Raw genomic sequence first — 22,510 nt, forward strand, 5'->3', positions numbered from 1 at the left:
CAATGAACCAGAACGCTTTACAGATACTATATAGAAAAAAGGATCTCTGTTCTTGGTCACAGTATGAGGACACCAGAAACCAGATAATCAAGAAAAATTATAAAGAAACTCAGGAACATGAAACAACAAATAGGATGGATAAAGAAAATCAGGGAGGATATGAAACGTGGGGTTCCCATTGTAAGAACCATCAGTTTAGTAAGTCACACTGCAAAGTGTTGACTCAAGCTGGCAGAAGCCAACCTGGCTGAAGATCAGTTTCGGTTCGAGAGGAAGGTAGAAACATTCAAGGGAATACTGATCATATAAATTTAAGGTTGAAGAAAGGAAAATCTACTTTTATATCATTTGTAGATTTAGAAAAACTATTTGATGATAATGTCTGGACTGTACTCACTGCAGTTATGAAGGTAACAGTTACAAAATACCACTGGGTAGCAGAGTACTTGTGGACTGCACATTGGTTTTCCTTAGACTAGGCAGTGGTTTGAGTCGTCTCACGAATGTTCACCAGTCGATACACTGGGAACAAAATCGGACTGTATACTAAATAAAGACACTTTGACTGTCAAAAAGCTTTAACGGTAAGCTGTTGAAGTATCTGTAACAAAGTTCCTGAATTTACTGCCCTCCAGGAAAGTTGACACGGTCAAATTATTCTCGAAACTGAGCGCTGGCGGAAACCCAAAGTAGAAAGTTCTGAAACATTTAGCAGGTATGGAATGTATAATGGACAATCAAAAAGCTTCTGTTTGAGGGTGTTGCTGCAGTGTATATGCAACATAGCGCAACTGTGATGCTGATATATGAGCAACAACATGTTGGCAAGGAATTAGTGTGGCATTTGTGTCTTTCCGGTGTGTGTGTGTGTGTGTGTGTGTGTGTGTGTGTGTGTGTGTGTGTGTGTGTGAGGGGGGGGGGGGGTAAATGCAGAACATAAACTACAGTGACATTATTACCAAATGCATCCAGACAAGACCGATATGTTTTTTTATTATTATTATTATTATTATTATTATTTTCTTGGCTGCCAAATGACAAACACTAATATACAGCCATAGGAGATACAAGAATATGTATGGGGCAGCACGTCCATCGGAAACTGTCATTGTGGAATGGTGTGCCGAGTTCAGTACTGGTCGGGATTCAACTCGAGATGCAGATCAATCTGGGTGACCAGCCTTTTCCATTGTGGACAACAACAAGCAGGCAGTAGATGGTGCAGTTAGGTGGACAGGCAGGTAACCATTTGTGCGGTGGCAGATAATCATGACATCAACTTCTTAAGTGTGCAAGACATTATCTGGCAGGAGTTAGGCTACCATAAAATCTTGAGCTTATGGATACCCTGCACGTTGAATGCTGAACAAAAATTAAACAGGATGACTGTTTGCCTGAAGCACCTACTAAGTTTCAATGTTGAAGGCAATACCTTCCTTGAGCACATTGTTGCAGGTAACAAAAAAATCCCACTTGGAAAATGTATGGACATCATTAGTTCCAAAGTGATGGATATAGAGGATTAATGGGCAAAGTGTAAACGGATTGTAAATCACTCTCTGGACATTTATGTGCCAAGTAAGTAGACTAAGGATGGAAAAGACCCGCCATAGCTTAATACAAAATTTGGAAAATGCTGAAAAGCAAATGATGACAGACAAAAGTTCTTAGAGATTTGTGTGTGTATGAAAAGATCAATGCCCCAGTCGTACAACAACTTCCACCGCCTGACCTGTAATAAGCACCCCTGCCATAGAGAAGAAAAGTTGAAAGCACATAAGTCGTGAAGCCCGGATAGAATCCCAGTTTGTTTTACAAGGATTACTCTACAGCATTGGCCTCTTATTTAGTGTGCATTTATAACAAATCTCTCACCTAGTGCAAAGTCGCAAGTGTCTGGAACAAAGTGCTGGTGACTGCTGTACATAGAAGGGTAAAAGAACAGGCATGCAAAATTACAGATCAGTATCTTTAGTATCGGTTTGCTGCAAAATTCTTGAACATATTCTCAGTTCAGGTTAATAGACTTCCTTGAGATGGTAGAGCTTCTGTCCACAAGCCAACATGGATTCAGAGAGCATCACTCCTGTGAAACTTGTTTGCCCTTTTGGCAAGCAATATCCTGCAAACTGTGGATGAAGAGCAACAGGCAGATTCCATATTTCCAGATTTCTGGGAAGCATTTGACACGGTGCCACACTGGATGCTATCAATGAAGGTTCAATAGTATGGAACAGATTCCCAGATATGTGACTGATTTGAAGACTTTGTAGGTAATAGGACCCAGTACATCATCTTCGATGGCAAATGTTCATCAGAGACAAGGCTGTTGTCAGCTGTGCCCCAGGGAAGTGGAGTAGGACCACTGTTGTTCTCTATATAGAGGAACAATCTGACAGACTGGTTGAGGAACAATCTGCAGCTACGAAGTCTTTCACGACGTATTTCTTGAATAAAAATCTCTCGGTGTACATGCCGCGTCAATCCTGAATTGACGCGGCATGTACACCGAGAGATTTTTATTCAATCAGCAGCTGTTTACTGAAGATGCTTAGTGTACGGGAAGGTGTCGTTGAGTGACTGTAAAAGGATACAAGATGACTTAAACAAAATTTCTAATTAGTATGATGAGTGGCAGCTTGCTCCAAATGTAGAAAAATGTAAGCTAATGCAGCTGAGTAGGAAAAATAATCCTGTAATGTTCAAATACAACATTAGTAATGTACTGCTTGACAGTCACACAGATTAAATATCTAGGTGTAAGTTGCAAAGGAATACGAAATAGAGCAAGATTGTAAGGATGGTAGGCGGGAAGGCGTAGAAGGGAAGATGAATGGTCAATTTTGATTTATTGGGAAAATTTTAGTGAAGTGTGGGTCATCTGTAAAGAAGACTATGTAATAGACATTAGTGTGATCCATTCTCGAGTATTGCTCGAATGTGTGGGATCCCCACCTGGTCAGATTAAAGGAAGATGCGGAAGCAGTTCAGAGGTGGGTTGCTAGATGTGTTACTGGTAAGTTGTATCAAAAAGTGAGTATTACAGAGATGTTTTGTGAACTCGAGTGGGAATCCCTGTAGGTAAGGTGATATTATTTTTGCAGGACATTGTTGAGAAAATTTAGAGCACTGGCAGCTGAAACTGACAGCAAATGATCCTACTGCTGGTCATTGTGCATTTCGCGTAAGGACTGTGAGGATAAGATAAGAGAAATTAGGGATGGAATGGAGGCACATAGACAATTGTTTTTCCCTCAGTCTATTTGTGAATGGAACAGGAAAGGAAATGACTCATAATGATGCAAGGAACCCTCCACTGTGCACCATACAACGGCTTGAGTAGTATGCACATTAATGTAGATATAGAAGTGAGAGGAGTAGTTTAGAGAAATGGTTTGCCCCACCCTCTCTCAGGCCACCAGCCTACATCCTCTTTCTGCAAAAGCGAAGCCAGCACATTGTTGTGGGGATTGTAGTTGCCTTTGATCTTTTTGAGGGGGTGGAGGGTGTAATCAAAATGTGTGATGCAATCTAAAACTGTCATGTTAAAGTGTCCACATTGAACTTAAGCCCACAGACAAACATAAAGGTATTATTGTTCTAAGATGGTAGGTGCCACAGCTGAGTACTACGTTACATTATGTGGTGTGTTACATTGTACGTACCATTCAACCACCAACTGTTATGGCACCAGAGCATGGAGTTCACTGGTATGGATTATATTTGTGCACTTTTTACTTTGCAAACGCTTTCTTACACACATTACCTTTCCAAATAGGGAAACACAAGATGATGTGGAATACCAGTAACTGAAAATTGGACACATTTCCAATTTTTATATTGAGAAAATAAAGCTGTTTCAGTCTATCAAAGATAAAATGGTCCATCTGGTTACAATTCATCATGAAATAGTATATATTATGTAATTTCACTTTTCCACACTTTGAGGCAAAATTTGCACCAGTATTTATATTTATCGTAAAATGGGAATTTTTCAGGACCGTACCAATAAATTACGAACAGGATCCACATCAGCACCTGGAAAAATTTCACAGTTTAAAATCTAGTTTTGAAATATCTGTCTTACCATTACATAATATAACTGGAACCTTCCATTGTCTCTAGACCTGTTCCATACGTACAACCTTATTCAACCAAGTGATAACAATGATTAAATTAAGCTCTGTGTGAAATTCTACCACGCGTCTTCCCTTTTCAGTCCTTTCCCTCATTCTGTGTTCTACTGTTTTTCCTTCTCTTCCTTTTCCTGCTATTCAATTCTAGTCCCCCTTCAAAATTAAATTTTTGTCTCCTTTAACTATCTGAATTATTTCCTTTCTCTTATCATGCCTTCTTTGAGTCTCTTCATCACCTGGGGGTTTTTTTTTTGTCATATAAACTTGTGAATTTTTACTACTCTCTGGGAATTTCAATTTTAATAAATTGTTGCCCAAACTTTCACTATGATCTACATCTCTTCCACAGTGAAACCATTCATTTAATTTATTTCTGTAGTATTTAATATTTACAACCATTCCTTTTGCATGAAACCATCTAAGTATTTTTGTATTGTGATTAGTAGCACTTTACATCTTAACCACTTAAATTTATTTAGTTTATCTGTCTATGAAGTAATCAATTACTGTGGTGTTTTATTCTTTCAGCCAATTTTGATAGTTTTATATTTGCTATCTAATACATATTTTTAATGACTGTAGATTGAATTGAAAGTCCAGCTTCATGCCAAGAAAATGAACCTCTCTGCAATTTTGCAGAGAATTATTAGTAAAAGGCTCAGTTCTGAGAAAACAGTTTTAGACCTCTCATACCTGGCTAGCATACCTGGTGAGTATCTGCCTTCAACATGCATGTTAGTGCTAAGAGCTTTATGTAGATTTTATGCATTCTATGACTTCCTTTTCAGCGAAATTTGTATTGTTTCTGCAAGCAACTATGGAGAGTCATGAAATATTTGTGTGTACAGTGGAGTCCACGACCCTCAGACACTTCTCTATTTACCGAAAGTTGTCAAACTCCTGACAGAGACTCCTTAGTTATTCATTAATTTGCAACTCTATTAAAGGAATAATTCAACAGCTTGAAAATAAATGCATGATTCGTTCTTTTCTTAACATGCAATGACTCTTACCAGTAGCGAGCTTAACATTTAACAGGTAAAATGAATGTCATTACAAAACCTCAATTTAGTTGACATTATTGTCTGTCGGATATTCTGGTCGTCGGTATTCCTCGGAGAAGTGTATGGCACAGTGGGCCTCTTCGTTGTTCTTGCAGTGGTGTCTCCAACACATTTTATATCCTATCTACTTAAGCCATCACCATGTAACAGTCTGGCCTATCGCAGGCCACTAGGTGTTAGAACGCTAAGAGAAACGTTGAGGGACAGGGCAGATTTATGCTGAAGCGTGCAGTGAAATAGTGGTAGTATTGACAGGTGTTTATTAGAGCAGCCTTTTACAGCTCTATGGGCGGCCTCACAGCTGCACAATGTGCATGAAAATACAGCCGATGTTGTCCAGGGTTGCATGGGGTAGCTATTCCAATGTCTCATGTGGCCAGTGGTGAAGAACGAGCGCAGCCCGCCCAGGTCCCCCCAGAGCTGTGCTGGCCATTTACTTCTGCACTCATTTGTGGTATCTGTGGTGGGTGCTCGGATGGGATAGGGGACAATAGACGTTTGATGACAAGGAGCAGTGTCCTGTTCATACCCTGGCCCCCTCTACAATCCCCCCCCCCCCAACCCCCCTTCCAAGTAGCTGACCGGGACAATTGGCAATGATCTTAGGTGGCTGGGCCACAAGGGCCTGCCTCCCCCAACTGGATCGTAGACAGCGTGCAGTCCACCAGCTGAAGTCATTCAGTGAGCAGGTAGCCAGCCAATCTTTATCACTGAGGATGGTTCTGGTTTCTCTGCAACTCAGAAGCCCATCATTCTCTCCAGTTCAAGATGTGGATGGAAGGACACCATGACTGAATACTTGAGCTCCTAATCTTGATTATTTATACCCTTATAGCTATGCTTATGACATCGACATTGTCATACGGGGGGGGGGGGGGGGGGGGGGGGGGGGCGTCATATTACTCGCCCTGTCAGCTTTTCCTGTCTTGCTCTGCACTGAGTGTGGGTTACTAGGCAACTTGTGAGTTTCTTGTAGCACGCAACTGCTCCAAGGTATAAAATGTTACTTCATTCTTGGTCACATTGTGTTCCAGTTTTAGCTGTTCCACACACTTTGACCATGACTGGTGTCACAAACCCCATTCTGTCAGTGTGTTTTGATGTAATATCGACAATACTGCCCAGCGGCCTACTTGATTGACACATTGGTGGAGCTGGCCTCTACTGTCTGATCGCGGCATCTTTAAAAATTTACAATTCTGAACTTTTTCAGCATGCAGCGATGAGTTATTTTTCTGCCAAAACAGCAAGACTCCTCTACTACATTTAGTGTCCCATTTCCTAATTCCCTCAGCACTGCCCGATTTAATTCGACTATGTTCCATTACACTTGTTTTACTTTTGTCGGTATTCATCTTACAACCTCCTATCGAGACCATGTCAGATCTGTTTGACTGTTTTCCAAGTTCTCCGCTGATGTGACAGAATTATAATTTCATCAGTGAGCCATATGTTTTTTTAATACTTGTCTTACCAAGTTTTGCTTTGGTTTGTTTTTCTGCAAGTTTTAGATAAGCTTTTGCTCCCTGAATGTTATATCTGCTACTTTGATAATTTCAAAAACTGTAGTCTAGCCAATACACTCAAAAGCATTTCTCTTCATCTGCAAATGCTATAAATAGATTTGTCTACCTTCAGCACAACTTCTAAGGTAAGTCGTATGTTCAGTATTACCCCACGTGTTCCTACATTTCTCTGAAACCCAAACTGATTTTCCCCAAGGATAGCTTCTACCAATTACTCCATTACTCTATAAATATTTCATGTCAGACCTTTCAAAGTGATGTCTCTGTAATATTCAAGCATGTAAGCATCTGAACTTATTGGAACTATTGCATTCTTCTTGATATCTCTAGTGCAGTTCCTGGCAGTCACAGATGCAGGTGATCATGACACTGAGCAATGTTCGTAACCTGGAATGTAAACTTGGTACACAATTAAGAAGTGTTGCTCCCACATGTGGATATTAAAATGTGATTCTTTAAATTGTTTATTTGTTATTTCTCTTCTGCATGTCGTTACAGATGTTTCTACAAATATTTGTTGTCCTATGATTATTCATTTTAATTGGAGGCCCTCTCAAGTAGCAAAGGTTTAATTATCCACCCTGTAACTTGCACACCAGGTGGAATAGGTTTGTCATTATATCTCCCATATGATTCTCATGTACTACTTCTCCCCTTTCTATAATATCGCCGTCAAGTTCATTTCCATTGTATAGCCATTCTATGAATTGCCGTAAGAACCACCACATTCCATGTAGCCATGTAGCTGGAAAATCTGTGACTGTTCTTATTTTCTCTAGATCGGGATGGACTCCATTGCCACTAACGGAGTGCCCCAAGATTTTTATTTCCTGGGCAATGACGAGGCACTTCTTTGGATTCAAATGGAATGAGCTTCAGCACAGTTGTCAGGTGGCTTAAATGTTATCCATTTAACACTTTGGAGAAGGGCAACGCAGCTAATATGTCACACGGATTTTCTCCAAAAAAAGATCAGTGACATAGGACTGTGAAAAAAATATGTGAATCGTACTGGCAGGGAAAGAATTTTACTTGCCTTATGACATTGCTGAGTCATTTTGTTGCCATGTGCACCACCTCTCATGTGGAGTGAAGGATCTCAACTGATGTCTGTATTGTCAGCTCCACTCTGTGTGTTTTCAGGGTGGCCTGACATGATGGTGAGATAGGGTTTTTGTTGAACAATAGCGATTCAGAGCTTGGTGAAGAAATTTCTATAGCATTGGTGCATAAGTTTGTAGTGTTATTGTTTTGCATGTTGGTATTCTGGTTGCTACGGGTTTATTTATTAACGGTCATTTTGTATTTGCAGTTCACTGTTGTTGTTCGAGTTTACATTCTATTATTTTGTCTTTTGGAGATAGTGAGTGAAGCTGTGGACACTAGAAAATGGAGTGCCAAGCAGAGAAATCAGAACGTTTCTTACATACTCTTATGTTTGAGTTGAGTAGATGGGTGACAGCAGTGGCTGTTGTTGTTGTTGTTGTTGTTGTTGTTGTTGTTGTTGTCTTCAGTCCTGAGACTGGTTTGATGCAGCTCTCCATGCTACTCTATCCTGTGCAAGCTTCTTCATCTCCCAGTACTTACTGCAACCTACATCCTTCTGAATCTGCTTAGTGTATTCATCTCTTGGTCTCCCTCTATGATTTTTACCCTCCAATGCTAAATTTGTGATCCCTTGATGCCTCAGAACATGTCCTACCAACTGGTCCCTTCTTTTTGTCAAGTTGTGCCACAAACTCCTCTTCTCCCCAATTCTATTCAATACCTCCTCATTAGTTATGTGATCTAACCATCTAATCTTCAGCATTCTTCTGTAGCACCACGTTTCAAAAGCTTCTATTCTCTTCTTGTCCCAACTATTTATCATCCATGTTTCACTTCCAAATGACTTCCTGGCACTTAAATCTATACTCGATGTTAACAAATTCCTCTTCTTCAGAAATGCTTTCCTTGCCATTGCCAGTCTACATTTTATATCCTCTCTACTTCGACCATCATCAGTTATTTTGCTCCCCAAATAGCAAAACTCCTTTACTACTTTAAGTGTCTCATTTCCTAATCTAATTCCCTCAGCATCACCTGACTTAATTCGACTACATTCCATTATCCTCATTTTGCTTTTGTTGATGTTCATCTTATATCCTCCTTTCAAGACACTGTTCATTCCATTCAACTGCTCTTCCAGGTCCTTTGCTGTCTCTGACAGAATTACAATGTCATCTGCGAACCTCAACGTTTTTATTTTTCTCCATGGATTTTAGTACCTACTCCGAATTTTTCTTTTGTTTCCTTTACTGCTTGCTCAATATACAGATTGAATAACATTGGGGACAGGCTACAACCCTGTCTCACTCCCTTCCCGACTGCTGCTTCCCTTTCATGCCCCTTGACTCTTATAACTGCCATCTGGTTTCTGTAAAAATTGTAAATAGCCTTTCGCTCCCTGTATTTTACCCCTGCCATCTTTAGAATTTGAAAGAGAGTATTCCAGTCAACATTGTCAAAAGCTTTCTCTAAGTCTACAAATGCTAGAAACGTAGGTTTGCCTTTCCTTAATCTATTTTCTAAGATAAGTCGTAGGGTCAGTATTGCCTCACGTGTTCCAACATTTCTACGGAATCCAAACTGATCTTCCCCGGAGTCGGCTTCTACCAGATTTTCCATTCGTTTGTAAAGAATTCGTGTTAGTATTTCGCAGCTGTGGCTTATTAAACTGATAGTTCGGTAATTTTCACATCTGTCACCACCTGCTTTCTTTGGGATTGGAATTATTATATTCTTCTTGAAATCTGAGGGTATTTCGCCTGTTTCATACATCTTGCTCACCAGATGGTAGAGTTTTGTCAGGGCTGGCTCTCCCAAGGCTGTCAGTAGTTCTAATGGAATGTTGTCTACTCCCAGGGCCTTGTTTCGACTCAGGTCTTTCAGTGCTCTGTCAGGCTCTTCACGCAGTATCGTATCTCCCATTTCATCTTCATCTACACCCTCTTCCATTTCCATAATATGGTCCTCAAGTACATCGCCCTTGTATAGACCCTCTATATAGTCCTTCCACCTTTCTGCTTTCCCTTCTTTGCTTAGAACTGGGTTTCCATCTGAGCTCTTGATGTTCATACAAGTGGTTTTCTTTTCTCCAAAGGTCTCTTTAATTTTCCTGTAGGCAGTATCTATCTTACCCTTGGTGAGATAAGCCTCTACATCCTTACATTTGTCCTCTAGCCATCCCTGGTTAGCCATTTTGCACTTTCTATCGCTCTCATTTTTGAGACGTTTGTATTCCTTTATGCCTGCTTCATGTACGGCGTTTTTATATTTTCTCCTTTCATCAATTAAATTCAGTATTTCTTCTGTTACCCAAGGATTTCTACTAGCCCTTGTCTTTTTACCTACTTGATCTTCTGCTGCCTTCACTACTTCATCCCTCAAAGCTACCCATTCTTCTTCTACTGTATTTCTTTCTCCCATTCCTGTTAATTGTTCCCTTATGCTCTCCCTGAAACTCTGTACAACCTCTGGTTTAGTCAGTTTATCCAGGTCCCATCTCCTTAAATTCCCACCTTTTTGCAGTTTCTTCAGTTTTAATCTACAGTTCATAACCAACAGATTGTGGTCAGAGTCCACATGTGCCCCTGGAAATGTCTTACAATTTAGAACCTGATTCCTAAATCTCTGTCTTACCATTATATAATCTATCTGATACCTTCTAGTATCTCCAGGATTCTTCCATGTATACAACTTTCTTTCATGATTCTTGAACCAAGTGTTAGTTATGATTTAAGTTGTGCAGAAGATAATGTTATGCATCTGATGGAATAGCAACAGTGTGGTATACTATGAATTGCTTCTCTGAGGTGTAACCATCACTGCCGAATTTATTGCCAACAACTGAAACATTCGACAGATGCAGTCCAAGAATGACAACCAGGAAGACTGCTTGAAGTGATGCTACTCCACAATAGCACCCACCCACATTCTGCTAGACTGGAAGAAAAAAGAAAGGAAAAAAAAAAAAAACCACCAACAACACTATATAAGAGTAGGTTTAGGAAGTCATTCCACACCCACCTTATTCACCTGATCTTACACCCTCAGATTTTCATCTTTTCTGCACCGTGTCAAACAACCTTCAAGGAAATCCCTCTCTGTATGAGAACATGCTGTGAACATGGCTCGACAAGTTCTTTGCCTCAAAACTACATGATTTCTACAGTTGCGAAATCATAAAGTTACCCCAGCATTTCCAGACTGTTGTAAATAGTGAAGGAGAATATATTGTTGATGACTAAAGTCTCTGTTATGTGTATCTATTGTGTTTATTAGACTTACGGAAAAACACTATGAACTTATGCACCGACCCAATAGCTTCGAAAGCAGTTATGATAAGCTATTTATTTCGCCGCCTTTTTTTGTAAGTATACGTATCGTCTATTGTACACCGCGAAGCTAATTTTTATAATTTATTCTATAGAAGTAGATGGCATGTCTAATGATGAAGTGCCAGCAAGCCCTCAATATGAAGCTGCCAGTATTGATGTTAAACCAGAGATCCCTCTGTCTCGACTGATCAGTCTACCTCTTTCAGCTGGGCAGTGGACAGATGATGACACACCTGCTACACAGCTTCCAGTTTCTGAAGAATTGTGTGGAATTTAAATTCAGATTGGCCAGAACTCTTCTGTGTTTGATTTATTTCACCTATGTTTTTGATGAAGAAGTGCTGAAGATGGTAAAATCAGAGACACACCCCAATATGAAAACAATTATTCATCATCATCAGGATTTCCTTCCAGCAAGCCGGGTAGGAACTTGATGAATGATACGCCTCCACTGGTTTCTCTCCTGGTATAGCTTTTCCCTCTCCACTATATCCCATGTTACTCCTCTCCTCGTGAGATCTTCCTTAATCTGGTCTGTCCATCTCTTTCTAGGCCGCCCAATTGGTCTTCTTCCTGGTACCTCCATCTCCAAATACTGGCATGGAGTTCGAGTCGGGCTTCACATGACCGAACCACTTCAATCTCAAAGCACTCATCCTCTCCTCTCTGTAGTCAATGTCACCTGCAGGTCTCTCCTTACATAATCATTCCTTACTCTATCTCTCCTAGTTTTTAACAACTGTGGCATAATCTCTTTTTATGTTATGTGAAAGTGGATAAATTTTGATATGTGAGATATATATTCTGGTATCGTCATTTTTTCTTTTCTTTTCTGTTCTGGTAGTCAAGCAAATGCTAATAACAGCATTTTGTATGCAGTAAACAGACTGCGTGAAAGTTTCTGTCCTAGAGTTCATGTTCTATACATGGATGGTTTTTACGCTAAACCTGATTTGCTCAACCATCATGGAAGAATAAAACTAAGGCAGTGGGTACAGTAATGAAAAATAGAAATGGACTAGCTAAAGATCTTGTACCCCAGAGACTGAAAAAATTGAACTTTTGTTTCTTAGATGAGATCATTTTCTGTTTGTGAAATGGAAAGACACTAAGCATGTACTTACTTTGACAACAGAATACAAAATACAGTATCTAAAATCAATGTCAGAATGAAGCTAGAAATTTTAAAGATGGTGAAACTTAATTATATTTTGGATTATAGTAAAAACAAGAATAGTGTGGACCACAGCAAGCCAGCTAATCGGCTGCTACTATTTTGAGAGTACACAAAGAAAGTTGCGGAAGAAAGTTTTTTTTCCACCTTGTCATTGTTATGTTTGTAAATTTGTATGTTTCATATAAAATTCGAGACCTATTAATAAACATCTTATTGAGTTCATTTCCGGATTTGGCAGAGGCTTTGGTGAACAAGGTGGGCTGGTTGAGTCAACTTTCATTGAAAACAGTTCACCTGTAACAGTGCTGATTTTCTGGAAGAAATGTTAAATGGTACTCTGAGTGACCCTCTGCCAATATCTAATGTTTACACATTATTGTTGTAGAAAATTGTATCATGCACGGTCAACGCTGTTTACCAAAGTAGGCCCACACGTGAATGGCACATTTTCATCACACACAGTTTCATTTCCACTCTTTGCTTTCTTTCAGCATCTCTGCCATCTTCATCACCACCCTCAACAACTTCATCCTTTTATTCACTGGGAGATGAGAAATAATGAATAATATTACTATTCATTTTGATTGCAAAACTCTAGTAGAATTCCACACTTTATTTTAATCTCTTCAATACTGGATACAGACTTGAATAAACAACATTGGGACATCACTGTTAACAGTGAAACCAAGTCTTCTCAAAATGTATTTTAAACTCTGACCACATGAGACTATTATTTTTGTTGCTTTTAATATTCCATGTCATGCAATTTCAATATAATGCAGGTCATTGTTCTAGTCATGTTTCAAAAGGGATATGAACATACCATTTACAAATGCCCGAGATGTAGATGAAATCTGGTGTCATTACCTACGTTTGGTAATAGTGCCATTGATGTGTGATTTTTCTGCCTTTTAATATAAATAAAATGTAGATTCTTTTCAAAAAGTTAAAGGGGATGTGTCCCCGAGAGTACCCCCGGAAATTTGGCATTACCTGTAAATAGACTCAGATATTTTCCTAAGTTGACACCAGCTTCAGAAAAGTCAGAATAATTTCAGAGGAGATGTAAGATAGTACAGAAAGAAGCAAGGCAATATCTGGCAAAGTGTCAAGGAGAGATACCAGGTGCTGTTGTGAAGAATGTGATGTAGGACTTTGTTTTCCAGAATGCTTCAAATTTTTTTCACAATAAAGCAAATGTAACTAAGTAATTTCCAGTAGAGGAAACCATATTTTCAAACAGTTTTAATTTTAATTCCAACAGATTCTTATATTTTCTCCATTAGGGAAATTAAGACAAAAAGTGAAAAAAACACATTTCATTTAAATATAAAAAAATTGTCTTTAATATAAATGTATTCTTTGCAGCATTTCACAGGAAAAAGATCCGTTAAAAAAAAAGATTAAAACTGATCTAAGTTCTGTGCAGTACGACCTACTACACAAAATTTAGAAAAACTGTGAAAATAAGCAGTATCAACCAGACCTCAAAGTGTTACTGTGTTGAAGCAGGTTGTCCATCATACGCTCAACACTTGACGTAGTGTTACGCATTTCAAATGGCATAACTTTGTACTCTTGGACCTGATTGTATAAAGCATTTAACTTTAAATTAAGACAGAAAATAACCTCAAGTCAAGCTCAACCCAGAAATCTGTGTTGTGTAAACGTTATCCAGAACTATACCGCCGTGATGTGGGATCATATTTGACTGGTAAAAATTCACAGTTTAAAGTCGGGTTCAACTGTAAACGCCAATTTACAATATACTTACATTACAAAACAGTGCTTTGTTTTTAGAAAACAGCAATTGAAATGAATAAGAATTAGCTATTAACACAGAGTATAGTAAGTAAATTCATTGAAGGGCCAAAGAAACTGGCATGGGTATGCGTATTCAAATACAGAGATATGCAAACAGGCAGAATAAGGCGCTGTGGTCGGCAGTGCCTACATAACACAACAAGTGTCTGGTACTGTTGTTAGATCAATTACTGCTGCTACACTGGCAGGTTATCAATATTTGTTGTGAGTTTGAATGCGGTGTTATAGTTTGCGCGCGAGCGATGGGACACAGCATCTCTGAGGTAGTGATGAAGTGGAGATTTTTCCGTACGACCATTTCACAAGTGTATGTTGAATATCAGGAATCCGGTAAAATATCAAATCTCCGACATTGCTGTGGCCAGAAAAAAATCCTGCAAGAACGGGGCTGACGATGACTGAAGAGAATTGCTCAATGTGACAGAAGTGCAATCCTCCCGCAAATTGCTACAGATTTCAATGCTGGGCCATTAACAAGCATCACCATGTGAACAGTTCAACAAAACATTATTGATATGGGCTTTTGGAGCCGAAGGCCCACTTGTGTACACTGGATGACTGCGTGACACAAAGCTTTACGCCTCGCCTGGACCCGTCAACACTAACATTGGATTGTTGATGACTGGAAACATGTTGCCTGGTCAGATGAGTCTCATTTCAAATTGTATCAAGCAGATGGACGTGTATGGGTATGGAGACAACCTCATGAATCCATGGACCCTGCATGTCAGCAGAGGACTGTTCACACTGGTGGAGGCTCTGTAATTGTGTGGGGCATGTGCAGTTGGAGTGATTGGGACCCTTGATATGTCTAGAAATGACTCTTAACAGATAACACGTACGTAAGCATCGTGTCTGATCACATGCATCCATTTGTGTCCATTGTTCATTCTAATGGACTTGGGCAATTCCAGCAGGGCAGTGCGACATCCCACATGTCCAGAATTGCTACGGAGTGGCTTCAGGAACACTCTTCTGAGTTTAAACACTTCTGCTGACTGCCAAACTCCCCGGACATGAACATCATTGAGCATATCTGGGATGCCTCGCAACATGCTGTTCAGAAGAGATCTTCATCCCCATTATACTCTTACAGATTTATGGACAGCCCTGCAGGATTCATGGTGTCAATTCCCTCCAGCACTACTTCAGACATTAGTCGAGTCCATGCCACGTTGTGTTGCGGCACTTCTGCATGCTCGCAAGGTCCTACACGATATGATGTCGGTGTACCAGTTTCTTTGGGTCTTCAGTGTATGTAAATGTGCCACTTCCACACTGCTGATGATTAAAATATATATATTTTTTCATTCTTTAAGGTTAGGTTTAGAAAATTATTGGTTATGTTGTAATGAGTGCAGATATTAATTGAGCTCATAACAATTCTTAGGAGATGACTTGTAATGTGTGTCATTAGTTGAATGGCGTTTTATAGACACCTAAGTGTCATAGTAAGGAAGGAATATTCAAAATATTTGCAGTGAACAGGTAAGTATGTGGATTTTCAGAGGAGCCAACATCTCTTACAAATGTGCTCTCCCATTTTGAGTAGCAGTAACCAACAATTTGTTTTAAATTCTTAACTACCAAACACGTGCTTAAACTGATATGAGAACTGCACACACATTTATGAATATGACATAGGCAAGCATCAGTAGCTCATTTGGTAACATAATATTTATCAAGGAGTGTTTCTGAAAATGAATCGGTGGCTCAGTGGTTCCGTTTTAGCATCTAATGCAGAAGATCTGAGTTCAAACCCAACTCAATTCTCTCTCTCTCTCTCTCTCTCTCTCTCTCTCTCTCTCTCTCTCTCTCTCTCTCTCTTAAATACTATTTTTTCTACAGATCATAAAGGAAATTATAACAACACTACATTTTGAAACCATACCATAATTTCCATTTTTTGAGCACTCTGGGCGAGTGTAATGGGCAGCATTCTAGGTACAGGAACCTTAAGTGATGCGAATTACATTGTTTACTTTCATTTACTTTACAGATACCTGAGTATTCTGACGAGTCTACTGAATGTGACTAAGATGAGATCCAACAAGCTCCCCACATATTCCGTGAAAGAGCAGACCTATTCTTGGAGTTAAATGAGAAATTGTGTAAGCTGAGGTTTCTCTTGGACAAAAATATTGTGCAGCAGTTAGAACTGAGGGTGAGAGAGTGTTTGCTGAAATCAACCAAAAGAAACCAGCCACTGAGTCCAATGTGCATGCTGCTATGCATTTAGACTTCATGCTACCGTAAGCTTTCAGATGGTGGTTTGTTATATGTTTAGTATAGCTGTAGCAACTGCTTGCAGAGGTGTGCACAAGGTATTGGTCCACATTGCCTCAGTGAAGAAAGAATTCATCAAAATGTGAACTAATGAAAATAATATGAGAAAAACACAGCATGATTTTTATGAAAAGGCGTATTTTTCTGGTGCTTTTATCCCCATCGAGTCTCCTGGTGGTGGAAGTGCAGAGATATTTTGGGATCGATACGGGTGGTTTTCGTTAAATGTGCTAGTGGCCTCAGATACTGTGATGCGATGTTTCAATATTGTTGCTAGATGGCCAGGATCTGCCTTCACCAGCAATATTTTTAGAAAAGTGTGTGTACATGTGCTGAGTTGGAAACAGGAGAAAATCCAGAAAGCGTACTTCTAGGAGACAGTTACTGTCAGTATTGTAGGTATCTGTTGATGCCGGTACTCTGTGGAGAAATTGCAGCTGAGCCAACTTGTAATCGAGCCCACAAGAAAACCAGATCAGCAGTTGAAAGAATGTTTGGAGTGGCAAAATAAGATTTCCCTGTTTACTTTTAGGGCTTAGACTATGAGTAAATCATGTGGCAGTTATTATCGTTGCAACATTTTTGTTGCACAATTTAACTGTCAGTGCTTCAGATGAGGAGCCTGAGATGACAGTGTATTTGTTGGGAGAAAAGTGTACAAAGAGATTTCAGTACCTACAGAAAATTAAGCTAGGAGGGGTCACAGCGCAGTGAGGGCAGCATTTATGAACCATGTATTTTTGTAAAAAGTTAAGAAAATCAAAATAAATTTACAAATTATCAGTTTGAAAGCCAGATATTCTTTTACTTTTATTTCTCTTTTTCCTGGTTGTATAACACTGTATCAGAAAAAGAACGTCACAAATAATATTACAAACTACATTTCACACAACAAATTCAGCTCAAAACATTAATGCGAGTGTATTAAAATGTATGCAAAGCACTGCTTATGACTTCAGGATGAAAATCTGATCTCTTGCGAACCTTGGATGAAGGGTATCAGATGGATGCCATATTCCTTGACTTCTGGAAAGCGTTTGACTTGGTGCCCCACTGCAGACACCTAAATTAAGGTACGAGCATATGGGAGTGGTTCCCAAGTATGTGAGTGGCTCGAAGACTTCTTAAGTAATAGAACCCAGTACGTTGTCCTCGATGGTGAGTGTTCATCGGAGGTGAGGGTATCATCTGGAGTGCCCCAGGGAAGTGTGGTGGGTCTGCTGTTGTTTCCTATCTACATAAATGATCTTTTGGATAGGGTGGATAGCAATGTGCGGCTGTTTGCTGATGCTGCTGTAGTGTACGGGAAGGTGTCGTCTTTGAGTGACTGTAGGAGGATACAAAATGACTTGGACAGGATTTGTGATTGGTGTAAAAAATGGCAGCTAACTCTAAATATAGATAAATGTAAATTATTGCAGATGAATAGGAAAAAGAATCCCGTAATGTTTGAATACTCCATTAGTAGTGTAGCGCTTGACACAGTCACGTTGATTACATATTTGGGCGTAACATTGCAGAGCGATATGAAGTGGGACAAGCATGTAATGGCAGTTGTGGGGAAGGTGGATAGTCATCTTTGGTTCATTGGTAGAATTTTGGGAATATGTGGTTCATCTGTAAAGGAGATTGCTTATAAAATACGACCTATTCTTGAGTACTGCTCGCTTTTCGTGAATCACTACTGAGAAAATTTAGAAAACCAGCATTTGAGGCTGACTGCAGTACAATTTTACTGCCGCCATCTTATATTTCACAGAAAGACCACAAAGATAAGATAAGAGAGATTAGGGCTCGTACAGAGGCATATAGGCAGTCATTTTTCCCTCGTTCTGTTTGGGAGCGGAACAGGGAGAGAAGATGCTAGTTGTGGTACGAGGTATCCTCCGCCACGCACCGTATGGTGGATTGCGGAGTATGGATGTAGATGTCTATGAAGCAATTTCAGTACCACCATAAATTGAAGCTAACAGGAGCCACAAAGCAATGATTCCAAACTTATTCACAATATATTTACAAAAAAACAGACAATTGAGATGAATTTACAAACTGTCAGTTTCGAAGCCTGTCATTTCATTTCTTTTAGATACAGTTCTATAATTTCTTTATCTACTTTCAGTGTCTCCATTCTTATTTCAGGTTCCACAAGCTGCGCTGTACTTTGATTTTACATTTGTGATTGGGGGCATTCTAATCTTTTATAAAATCAGTATTTCACATCGAGAACTTTTTTTTTTTACGCAATGTTGTGCTGTCATAGTTAAGTTAGTGCATTATTTTAGTACATTATCATTCTTACCAGTTCAGTTTAAACATTGACTCTTTCGTTTTCATTTGCGTTGTTGTGGTCAGTGAGAACAATATTTTCATTTGAAGATATAGTCGTCTCCCAATTTACTAATGTGAAAGAACTGCAACCTTCAGTGTTATCTGAATGTGTATCAGACGAAGAATGTAACAAATAATATTAGAAAATACCTTGTATGCAGAAAATTCACTTGAGAAAAATTCATGTGAGCGTATTAAAATGTTTACAAGCCACAGCATACAACCTCAGGCTTAAACTCTGCACTGTCATCATGCAAGTGTTGAGGGTTGGCTCATGCAAGTGTGCTAGATTCAGACTGTCAGGTATTTGCAAAATAAAATTAAAAAAAGGTTGGATACTTTTCTGAGAGACCTCGTGTATGTATAATCTTGACATGGTTTTGTATGCTGTTTTGGAAAATACTATTTCATCTGTCTGGATCATTTGAAAATGGGTTCAGGTAACCAGAAACACATCATAAATCAAATGAAAAATGTATCTTGGATCTTTGACTGTTTCTATTATGAATTGCTTGTGATTGTCACCAAATTTTTGAAGTCATTCAGCCTGGAATTCGTCCGACCTATTGAGCTCTTCTTCGTTGTTTTCGAATCTCTGCCTGGCTTTCCCAACTGAGCAAAAGTATCCATTTAGCAAACAAAACATGTCATCCTGCGTGTTGTATTTGATTGCTCAGTCGAATCCTTTCAGCAGTTCATAGTGTCCTGACCAGTATCTCTGGAAAGCACTGATGGATGCCTGATGTGCAGCTGACTTACTGCTGTTTTGCAGTCCATGGGTCTCTGAATATATGGACCTCAAGAACGATGTACTGTTTGTATTCTGATTCCTGCCTGTGCAGATGATGTTTATGGCATGTAGTGATTTCATGGAAACATCTTTTTAGTTATTAAGACATTTCCGTGGACTTACTACAAGCCAAGTCTGGATAGTCGCACACCTTATGAAAGGAAGACTTCATCAATCAAGTGGAAGATTACATTCATGATACCTCATTTGAGCCACAGTGATACAGATGTTTTGGAGTACCTGACATCTCCACCAGACAATATCATGTTGTAACTGGGATCAAAAGCAGGGTCATCAGTGAAGTATAACACATAGCACTGAAAGCACGTTTATTATGGACGCCGATATATAGACAGAGCAGAACTTGTAGAAGGAGAGTGCAGCTGTGTATAAAAACATCAAATAATCCAAAATATGTATACCAAAACAAATTGAGAAACTTCTAGAAATACTAAATGATAAATATATTTGAGTGTGCAGATATGAATCGGTGACCCACAGCATGCCAGCTAGCCAAGCTGACTGTTACTCCACTTTGCATGTGCCACAGCTTGCTGCAGTATTCAGTTCACCTTTCAGTATACCCTTCTTTGCTTAATTCTAGCTTGCCACCCGAGCTCCTAATATTTGTACATATGCTGCTCTTTTTTTCAAAGGTCTCTTCAGTTTTCCTGTATATGATGTCTAGATTTTTACTAGCCATGCATTCTTTACAACCGTGCATTTGTTCTGTAACTATTCTTGCTTTAAAACATTGCAAATAGTGTTTAACAACTGCTAAGTAGATACACTGAGCTGACAAAATTCATGTGATATCTTCTAATATCATGTCACACCACCTCTTCCCCAGTGCAGTTCAACAACTCAGCATGGTGTGGAGTCAACAAGTTGTTGAAAGTCCCCTGCAGAAATATTCAGCCTTATTGCCTTGGGAACATGAAGTCCATGAATAGTTGCAAATGGGCTCCAAGTAGTGGGAAATAATCATTTCCAGTCTATAGTCGGTTCCATTGGACCAGAGGACCCAGTCCATTTCATGTAAACACAGCCTATACTATTATGATGCCACCACCAGCTAGCACAGTGCCTTGTTGAACTTGGGTCCATGGCTTCATGGGGTTTGTGCCACACTCAAACCTTACCATCAGCTCTTACCAGCTGCAGTGGGGCTCATCTGACCAGGCCACAGTTTTCCAGTCGTCTAGGGTCCAATCGCTGTGGTCATGAGCCCAGGTGAGGCACTGCAGGCGATGCTGTGCTGTTAGCAAAGCCACTTATGTCGATCGTCTGCTGCCATACCCATGAACGCCAAATTTCACTGCATTGTCCTAACGGATGCATTTGTTGTACATCCCACTTTGATTTCTGTGCTTATTTCACACAGTGTTACTTTTCTGTGAGAACTGACAACTCTACGAAGCACTGCTGCTCTCAGTTGTTAAGTGAAGGCCGTCGGCCACTGCGGTTTCTGTGGTGAGAGGAATGCCTGGAATATGGTATTCTCAGCACACTTTTGACACTGTTCATCTTGGAATATTGAATTCCCTAATGTTTTCTGAAATGGAATGTTCCATGCGTCTAGCTCCAACTACTCATTCTTGGTCCAAAGTCTGTTAATTTCCATTGTGTGGCCATAATCACTTCAGGAACCTTATTGCATGAAACACACTGGACTTGCATTGGGATGGACAATGGTTTAAATCTGTATCCAGCAATCCAGATTTAGGTTTTCTGTGATTTCCCTGAATCACTCCATGAAAATGCCGGGATGGTTCTCTGGAAGGACACGGCCGATTTCCTGCCCGATCCTTGACACAGTCCAAGCTAATGCTCCATCTCTGATGACCTCAATGTCAGCATTAAACGCAATCTTCCATCCTTTCTTTCATGTGAATCACCTGAGCACAAATTACAGTTCCGGCAAAGCATTGCCCTTTTATATGTCGTGTACATGATACTATCGCCATCTGTATATATGTGTATCGCTGACCTGTGACTTTTGTCACCTCAGTGTATAATGTTCTACTATCCTACCTCTTTTTTTTACTCTCTGATGCTACAATAGAATTGTGATCACTGCTGTAGCCCTTCCTTTGTGTTAACTGCATTGTAAAGTTCACTAACGGATAAAAGATATTGCCTTTACACGTCCTGATGATTCGGCATCATATGGGTTTGCCATTAAATGTATGCATTACGACTGAAGGTGAATTAAAAGTGCTAAGCCCATTTAATATTATTGACAATTTAAAAGATTATTAAAAAAGGTGTTTGCAATTTATTTCTTTTATTGTTTTTGTACAATAATGGAGTTTCCACATATTTTGTGGCATAAACTTCTTTACATACCTTTTTTTGCATTAATTGTTGTTTCTCTACTTGTTTTAGAATTTCAGCAAGTGATGTACGACCCATCAGATACCTCTCATTTACAGCAGCAGTTGCTGAAAATGGCACAGGAAATGGCCCCGAACCTCGTCAGCCTCAGTCTGGCAGGAAACGAGCTGTTGTCGCTGAAGCATCTCGCCGGTCTCTTTGTTAAAAATAGCAAATGGAAGTCAATAAAAGTAATTGATGTGACTGACAACAAGGCAAGTGTGTACAGAATTTTAGTAGTTTTTAATGTGGTATTGAAATATCATGGTTGGAATACAAAGTAATGGAAAGAGTAAACACACACCATTTAGCTGTGACAGTAAACACACACCATTTAGCTGTGACATTGTGCCATTGGCAGCCACATGTACAAGATTGGAAACATCATGCTAACGTCCTTCAGAACTAAAACACATACACAGAGTGACATTTTACCAGCGTGGCAGTCAGACTGGGGTAGAGGGAGAATAAGGTTTAACATTCCATCCTTAGAGACTAAACAGAAGCTGTGACTGGGGCTTCCAGCTAAGGATTTGGATTTCTAGGTAACCTGAATGATATTTGTGCATTAAAATATATATGTCAGTATGGCAGTACAAAATTTAAAATATTTTTCACATCTAT

General features: G+C 39.5%; 1 protein-coding gene across 2 annotated transcripts in view; it reads left to right on the forward strand.

The window, feature by feature from the left end:
* LOC124716963 (nuclear RNA export factor 1-like) overlaps window positions 1-22,510 on the forward strand; it is a 155,845-nt gene that overhangs the window by 49,340 nt on the left and 83,995 nt on the right. For both annotated transcript variants that reach the window (XM_047243562.1, XM_047243563.1), the window contains exons 8-9: window positions 4,719-4,845; window positions 21,899-22,101. In XM_047243562.1, the coding sequence (XP_047099518.1) occupies window positions 4,719-4,845; window positions 21,899-22,101 (330 nt within the window). The remainder of the gene's footprint in view (window positions 1-4,718; window positions 4,846-21,898; window positions 22,102-22,510) is intronic.

Source organism: Schistocerca piceifrons, chromosome 9 (assembly GCF_021461385.2).
Source record: "Schistocerca piceifrons isolate TAMUIC-IGC-003096 chromosome 9, iqSchPice1.1, whole genome shotgun sequence".
Taxonomy (NCBI): domain Eukaryota; kingdom Metazoa; phylum Arthropoda; class Insecta; order Orthoptera; family Acrididae; genus Schistocerca; species Schistocerca piceifrons.